General features: G+C 36.3%; 1 protein-coding gene across 1 annotated transcript; it reads left to right on the forward strand.

The window, feature by feature from the left end:
* Positions 1–7,597: 7,597 nt before the first annotated feature.
* Positions 7,598–8,536, forward strand: LOC122199803 (olfactory receptor 2AJ1-like). The gene has a single exon (XM_042905141.1). It carries the CDS (start codon positions 7,598–7,600, stop codon positions 8,534–8,536), a length of 939 nt encoding a protein of 312 aa, XP_042761075.1.
* Positions 8,537–8,766: the final 230 nt, after the last annotated feature.

Consider the following 8,766-nt stretch of genomic DNA (forward strand, 5'->3'; position numbering starts at 1 on the left):
TGAGAGTGAGGGGATGGAGAACTACTTATCATGCTCCTGGAAGCCAAAAGAAAGCTGGAGTAGCCATACTTATATCAGACAAACTAGACTTTAAATTAAAGGCTGTAACAAGAGATGAAGAAGGGCATTATATAATAATCACAGGGTCTATCCACCAGGAAGAGCTAACTATTATAAATGTCTATGCGCCAAATACCCGAGCCCCCAGATATATAAAACAATTACTCATAAACATAAGCAACCTTATTGATAAGAATGTGGTCATTGCAGGGGACTTTAACACCCCACTTACAGAAATGGATAGATCATCTAGACACACAGTCAATAAAGAAACAAGGGCCCTGAATGATACATTGGATCAGATGGACTTGACAGATATATTTAGAACTCTGCATCCCAAAGCAACAGAATATACTTTCTTCTCGAGTGCACATGGAACATTCTCCAAGATAGATCATATACTGGGTCACAAAACAGCCCTTCATAAGTTTACAAGAATTGAAATTATACCATGCATACTTTCAGACCACAATGCTATGAAGCTTGAAATCAACCACAGGAAAAAGTCTGGAAAACCTCCAAAAGCATGGAGGTTAAAGAACACCCTACTAACGAATGAGTGGGTCAACCAGGCAATTAGAGAAGAAATTAAAACATATATGGAAACAAACGAAAATGAAAATACAACAATCCAAACGCTTTGGGATGCAGCGAAGGCAGTCCTGAGAGGAAAATACATTGCAATCCAGGCCTATCTCAAGAAACAAGAAAAATCCCAAATACAAAATCTAACAGCACACCTAAAGGAAATAGAAGCAGAACAGCAAAGGCAGCCTAAACCCAGCAGAAGAAGAGAAATCATAAAGATCAGAGCAGAAATAAACAATATAGAATCTAAAAAAACTGTAGAGCAGATCAACGAAACCAAGAGTTGGTTTTTTGAAAAAATAAACAAAATTGACAAACCTCTAGCCAGGCTTCTCAAAAAGAAAAGGGAGATGACCCAAATAGATAAAATCATGAATGAAAATGGAATGATTACAACCAATCCCTCAGAGATACAAACAATTATCAGGGAATACTATGAAAAATTATATGCCAGCAAATTGGACAACCTGGAAGAAATGGACAAATTTCTAAACACCCACACTCTTCCAAAACTCAATCAGGAGGAAATAGAAAGCTTGAACAGACCCATAACCAGCGAAGAAATTGAATCGGTTATCAAAAATCTCCCAACAAATAAGAGACCAGGACCAGATGGCTTCCCAGGGGAGTTCTACCAGACATTTAAAGCAGAGATAATACCTATCCTTCTCAAGCTATTCCAAGAAATAGAAAGGGAAGGAAAACTTCCAGACTCATTCTATGAAGCCAGTATTACTTTGATTCCTAAACCAGACAGAGACCCAGTAAAAAAAGAGAACTACAGGCCAATATCCCTGATGAATATGGATGCAAAAATTCTTAATAAGATACTAGCAAATCGAATTCAACAGCATATAAAAAGAATTATTCACCATGATCAAGTGGGATTCATTCCTGGGATGCAGGGCTGGTTCAACATTCGCAAATCGATCAACGTGATACATCACATTAACAAAAAAAAAGAGAAGAACCATATGATCCTGTCAATCGATGCAGAAAAGGCCTTTGACAAAATCCAGCACCCTTTCTTAATAAAAACCCTTGAGAAAGTCGGGATAGAAGGAACATACTTAAAGATCATAAAGGCCATTTATGAAAAGCCCACAGCTAACATCATCCTCAACGGGGAAAAACTGAGAGCTTTTTCCCTGAGATCAGGAACACGACAGGGATGCCCACTGTCACCGCTGCTGTTTAATATAGTGCTGGAAGTTCTAGCATCAGCAATCAGACAACAAAAGGAAATCAAAGGCATCAAAATTGGCAAAGATGAAGTCAAGCTTTCGCTTTTTGCAGATGACATGATATTATACATGGAAAATCCGATAGACTCCACCAAAAGTCTGCTAGAACTGATACATGAATTCAGCAAAGTTGCAGGATACAAAATCAATGTGCAGAAATCAGTTGCATTCTTATACACTAACAATGAAGCAACAGAAAGACAAATGAAGAAACTGATCCCATTCACAATTGCACCAAGAAGCATAAAATACCTAGGAATAAATCTAACCAAAGATGTAAAAGATCTGTATGCTGAAAACTATAGAAAGCTTATGCAGGTAATTGAAGAAGATATAAAGAAATGGAAAGACATTCCCTGCTCATGGATTGGAAGAATAAATATTGTCAAAATGTCAATACTACCCAAAGCTATCTACACATTCAATGCAATCCCAATCAAAATTGCACCAGCATTCTTCTCGAAACTAGAACAAGCAATCCTAAAATTCATATGGAACCACAAAAGGCCCCGAATAGCCAAAGTAATTTTGAAGAAGAAGACCAAAGCAGGAGGCATCACAATCCCAGACTTTAGCCTCTACTACAAAGCTGTCATCATCAAGACAGCATGGTATTGGCATAAAAACAGACACATAGACCAATGGAATAGAATAGAAACCCCAGAACTAGACCCACAAACGTATGGCCAACTCATCTTTGACAAAGCAGGAAAGAACATCCAATGGAAAAAAGACAGTCTCTTTAACAAATGGTGCTGGGAGAACTGGACAGCAAGATGCAGAAGGTTGAAACTAGACCACTTTCTCACACCATTCACAAAAATAAACTCAAAATGGATAAAGGACCTGAATGTGAGACAGGAAACCATCAAAACCTTAGAGGAGAAAGCAGGAAAAGACCTCTCTGACCTCAGCCGTAGCAATCTCTTACTCGGCACATCCCCAAAGGCAAGGGAATTAAAAGCAAAAGTGAATTACTGGGACCTTATGAAGATAAAAAGCTTCTGCACAGCAAAGGAAACAACCAACAAAACTAAAAGGCAACCAACGGAATGGGAAAAGATATTTGCAAATGACACATCGGACAAAGGGCTAGTATCCAAAATCTATAAAGAGCTCATCAAACTCCACACCTGAAAAACAAATAACCCAGTGAAGAAATGGGCAGAAAACATGAATAGACACTTCTCTAAAGAAGACATCCGGATGGCCAACAGGCACATGAAAAGATGTTCAACGTCGCTCCTTATCAGGGAAATACAAATCAAAACCACACTCAGATACCACCTCACGCCAGTCAGAGTGGCCAAAATGAACAAATCAGGAGACTATAGATGCTGGAGAGGATGTGGAGAAACAGGAACCCTCTTGCACTGTTGGTGGGAATGCAAATTGGTGCAGCCGCTCTGGAAAGCAGTGTGGAGGTTCCTCAGAAAATTAAAAATAGACCTACCCTATGACCCAGCAATAGCACTGCTAGGAATTTATCCAAGGGATACAGGAGTACTGATGCATAGGGGCACCTGTACCCCAATGTTTATAGCGGCACTCTCAACAATAGCCAAATTATGGAAAGAGCCTAAATGTCCATCAACTGATGAATGGATAAAGAAATTGTGGTTTATATACACAATGGAATACTACGTGGCAATGAGAAAAAATGAAATATGGCCTTTTGTAGCAACATGGATGGAACTGGAGAGTGTGATGCTAAGTGAAATAAGCCATACAGAGAAAGACAGATACCATATGGTTTCACTCTTATGTGGATCCTGAGAAACATAACAGAAACCCATGGGGGAGGGGAAGGAAAAAAAAAAAAAAAAGAGGTTAGAGTGGGAGAGAGCCAAAGCATTAGAGACTGTTAAAAACTGAGAACAAACTGAGGGTTGATGGGGGGTGGGAGGGAGGGCAGGGTGGGTGATGGGTATTGAGGAGGGCACCTTTTGGGATGAGCACTGGGTGTTGTATGGAAACCAATTTGACAGTAAATTTCATATATTAAAAAATAAAAAAAAAATAAATAAATGTAAATTCCTTTAAATTTAAAGAAATATTTGAAATGATTTATTTATATACTGATAGATATGTCAGAGAAATGAAAAAAATATTTTTGAATCTTGTTAAGTCAAAATTAATGGATCCACGATGCATTTGAAAATCTTGATAATTGTAAAATAGTAAAAATAATTTAAGTGTAGTGAACTCACTGGGTAAACAGTATGGAGGCCTTTCACATACCTGGGAAGAAAGATTGGAATACAACAGTGTTTATAGTTAAACAAAAATGGCATCTAATGATACTAGCATTCTCTATATTTTTAATATTTAAAAAATATTTATTTTTGAGACAGAAAGAGACAGAACATGAGCAGGGGAGGGGCAAAGAGAGAGGGAGATGCAGAATCCGAAGCAGGTTCCAGGCTCCGAGCTGTCAGCACAGAGCCCGATGTGGGGCTCAAACCCATAAACTGTGAGATCATGACCTGAGCTGAAGTTGGCCACTTAACTGACTGAACCACCCAGGTGCCTCAATAGTAGCATTTTAGTCTCCAAACTTCTAGAATATAGGAAGATATAAACTGCGTGCTACATTTCTTCATTACATTTAGCGTTATTATACAAAAAAATAAAGCATTTAATGGCAGGTGGGGAGAAAGAGACTGTAACTTTTATTAGAGTTGCACATATTTGGAAGAATTTACTCTGTATGTAACATGTGTTTTCTCCATTTTTTATCTTCGTGTTAGGAAGCTCACCACTAGAGCATAGCATTTTGTATCCAAGGATAGATTTCACTCGACATTCTGAATGGCATAGAAGATATCATTTTATCTACCATTCTAACTTTATGGAGGATAGTCCAAATTCCTGATTGACTGGTAAGACAAAGAGTCCTAAAAAATGGTTGTAGAAACTTCATATTCCCCATGGAAGTGGAAAGAAGAAAGTAAAGTAAGATGATGAAGCGGTTAGGGAATTTATCATGGAGTGTTTCAAATATCGGAAGACAAAATACAGACATTCTTGTGGAGGCAGCACAAACTCTTTAAAAATGTAAATATAATAGATGCATTGTTGAAAACTTTTGATTTCAATTCCATGGTCAAAAATTCCTTTAATAAGCATTTACTGAGAACCTACAATAGGCCAGGCACTGCTACATATTGGGAATTTTGTAGAAAATAGACATTACCCATACTTCTTAACACTAAAATTCAGTATGGATTTTTGAATGGGAATGAGTTGAACAAAGTAAATCATCAATGGAAAAAGGAAAAACAGAAGGATAAAATTGGTTTTGGGAGTGGGAAAAACTCAACAGCTTTGGATAAGGATATATTGAATTTGAGTTGTCAGAAAGATTCATAGATTTTAGAAACTTATGTTCCACCAGTTCATGGAAGTCATCGCTGTCCTTAAATCTGAATCTATGTCTATATAAAATTTTCTTGAGCTGTAGGTCAAACCAGTCAAAACTGCATGAACTACTTAAACATTCATATGTCTGCAAACTTCACTCAAATGCTAATCTTTTAATATTTAAAAATTAGAGCAACACAGTGTTCACAATCCAGGACATTGAAATAGAATTAAGAGGCTTATTTCCTAATGAAGAATCTCAATATTCACTGTAATAAAATAAAAGAGAAAAATACAAATTATTCCTATTTCATCAGGAACACATTTGTACGCTTGCATCCCCAAAGTAAAAGCCAAAACTCCTTTCGTTCAAACTTATGAATAGTTTTTAAAGATGGCAAATAACTTGTTTTATATTTGTTATTTATTTTTCATGATCAGCATCTGTATTTTCCAAAATTGTAAAATTGTGTGTATGTGTGTAAGTATGTATGTGTGCATATTATTTATTTATTTATTTATTTATTTATTTATTTATTTTCCTATGTGTGTATGTAGGTCATACATACAGTTTCTGCTAATAGTAGAAGGACCAGTTAGATAGCCAGTATCCACATATAAACAATATAATTATTTAGAAGACAATATGATTCCCTATATAAACAATTAATGAAATACAATTCAATTTCTAGAATTGAAAAAACTAGTTAAAATAAAATATATTCTTATTTAATTGAATAAAATTTTCATGTACTTACATGTAAATACTGATATTTCAAATTGCAAACATAGATTAAACTAGTTTTTGTAGCATTTCATTACTTATTACTTTAGAAAAATTTAGAAATAACACATTTCATTTTCTTTAAGTTTTATCCAGATAAAAATGAGACAGAAAATTGAGTTCCATATTCTATCCATTTACTAATGTATTGAAAATATATTATTCAGCATCTACAACCTACCAAGCATTGTGTTAGCCATTCATCTAATACAGAGTTCTAATGAAAGTTTCCAATTGGGAAATTCAAGTTCTGGTGGGTTAGAATCACAATAAACAGGAATGTATTTCATAAGTTTATTTAATATATAGAAGATGAAATTTGATTTGCAAAATACATCAAAGAGAGCAGAGGAGAAATATGGTAGTTGGGGTTTGGGTGTTGATACTGATATTTTAAATTATGGATGGGGCGCCTGAGTGGCTCAGTCGGTTAGGTGTCCGACTTTGGCTCAGGTCATGATCTCACAGTTTGTGAGTTCAAGCCCCTTGTCAGGCTCTGTGCTGACAGCTCAGAGCCTGAAGCCTGCTTTGGATTCTGTGTCTCCCTCTCTCTCTGTCCTTCCCCTGCTCATGCTCTGTATCTCTTTCTCTCTCTCTCTCCTATCTCTCTCTCTCTCTCTCTCTCTCTCTCTCTCTCTCAAAAATAAATAAACATTACATTAAAATAATTTAAAAAAATAAATTATGGAAAGAGTCCAAATTTCCATTGACTGATGAATAACGAAGATGTGGCATATAAGTATAATGGAATATCATTCAGTCTTCAAAAAGAATGAAATCTTGCCATTTGCCAGGATGTGCTTGGAGCTAGAGTGTATTATGCTAAGCAAGATAAGTCAGAGAAACACAAGTACTATATGATTTCACCAATGTGTGGGATTTAAGAAACAAAACAATGAACATAGGGGAAGGGAAAAAAAAAGAGAGAAGGAGGCAAACCATAAAATACTCCTAAATATAGAGAACAGACTGAGGGTTGCTAGAGGGAAGGTGAATAGAGGGTGGGCTAAATGGGTGACTGGTAATAAGAGAGCACTTGTTATCATGAGCACTGGGTGTTATATGTAAGTGTTGAATCACTAATTTCTACTCCTGAAACCAGTATTACATTATATGTTAAATAACTATAATTTAAATAAAAATTTGAAACACAAGAAGGAAAAAGAAAAAGAAAGAAAGAGAGAAGAAAGAAAGAAAGAAAGAAAGAAAGAAAGAAAGAAAAAGAAAAAACAGTGTTTATAGTTAGGTCTCCTGGAAAAGGTGACACTTGACAAAGATTGAACCAAAATAAAGAATATGGAATTGAGACTATGAGACTACATGGAGTAAATAGCTCACTCAATGTACTCAATATCATCAGTTGATTCAAACAAATAAATGACCGTGTTGTGAAAAAAACCCACTTCAAAAACTGGTTGACATTCCATTAACTTTAATTGCAAAATATGCATCACTAACTCTCATTTTATTGTGCATCTAAATGTAAATGAGTTTAATATTTACACTACTCTATTTTAGCTCTATTTTATTTTCTACTTTAGGAAAAAGAGAGACGTTCATGATGGGACATGAAAATCACACTTTCACCAGTGATTTTATTCTTTTGGGACTCTTCTCTTCTTCTCAATCAAGTCTAGTTTTCTTTTCCTTTATATTCATCATTTTTATTATGACTGTAACAGAAAACACAGTCATGATCCTCCTTATCCTCAGGGACTCAAGACTCCACACTCCGATGTATTTCCTGCTGAGCCATCTCTCTTTTATGGACATCTTGCATATTTCCAACATTGTTCCCAAAATGGTCACTGACTTTCTGTCAGGCAGCAGAACTATTTCATTTGTAGGTTGTGGCTTCCAGGTATTTCTATCCCTCACTCTCCTGGGTGGCGAGTGCCTTCTCCTGGCAGCAATGTCTTATGATCGCTATGTAGCCATCTGTCATCCATTGCACTATCCCATTCTTATGAATGACTATGTCTGCATTGTCATGGCTAGAGGGTCCTGGCTTATTGGGACTGTCAACTCCATAGTCCACACAGCTTATGCACTCCACTTTCCCTTCTGTGCCTCAAGAGCTATTGATCACTTTTTCTGTGAAGTCCCTGCCATGTTGAAGTTGTCCTGTGTGGACACAACACTCTGTGAACGAGGAATTTATGTAAGTGGCTTAATTTTTCTGCTTGTCCCTTTCTCCCTAATCGTTGCTTCTTATGTCCAAATTCTTATTACTGTATTTCAAATGAAATCATCAGAAGCACGGAAAAAGTCATTTTCTACCTGTTCCTTCCACATGATGGTGGTCACAATGTATTATGGGCCATTTATTTTCACATACATGAGACCCAAATCATTCCACACTCCAGGCCAGGACAAGTCTTTGGCAATATTCTATACCATCCTCACACCTACCTTCAACCCTATAATCTACAGCTTTAGGAATAAAGATGTCCTTGAGGCAATGAAAAATATGCTCAAAACTAACTTTCTCCATTAAAATAGTAAGAAAAATACTTGAAGTGTGTATTTTCTATATTAATATAGAAACAAAATAAGTTTCTATACCATTAAGCATGGAAAGAAGTAGATATCTCCAAAACCCTGATAATAATAAAGTTTCACAAACACATACATCTAAGAGCACCTGGGTGGCTCAGTTGGTTCAGTGTCTGACTTCGGCTCAGGTCATGATCTTGTGGTTTGTGGGTTCGAGCCCCACATAAGACG

This window comes from Panthera leo, chromosome A1, assembly GCF_018350215.1.
Source record: "Panthera leo isolate Ple1 chromosome A1, P.leo_Ple1_pat1.1, whole genome shotgun sequence".
NCBI lineage: Eukaryota > Metazoa > Chordata > Mammalia > Carnivora > Felidae > Panthera > Panthera leo.

Excerpts from the sequence above, each read along its gene's own strand:
- LOC122199803 (XM_042905141.1), top strand. The coding sequence starts at position 7,598 with ATGATGGGACATGAAAATCACACTTTCACCAGTGATTTTATTCTTTTG.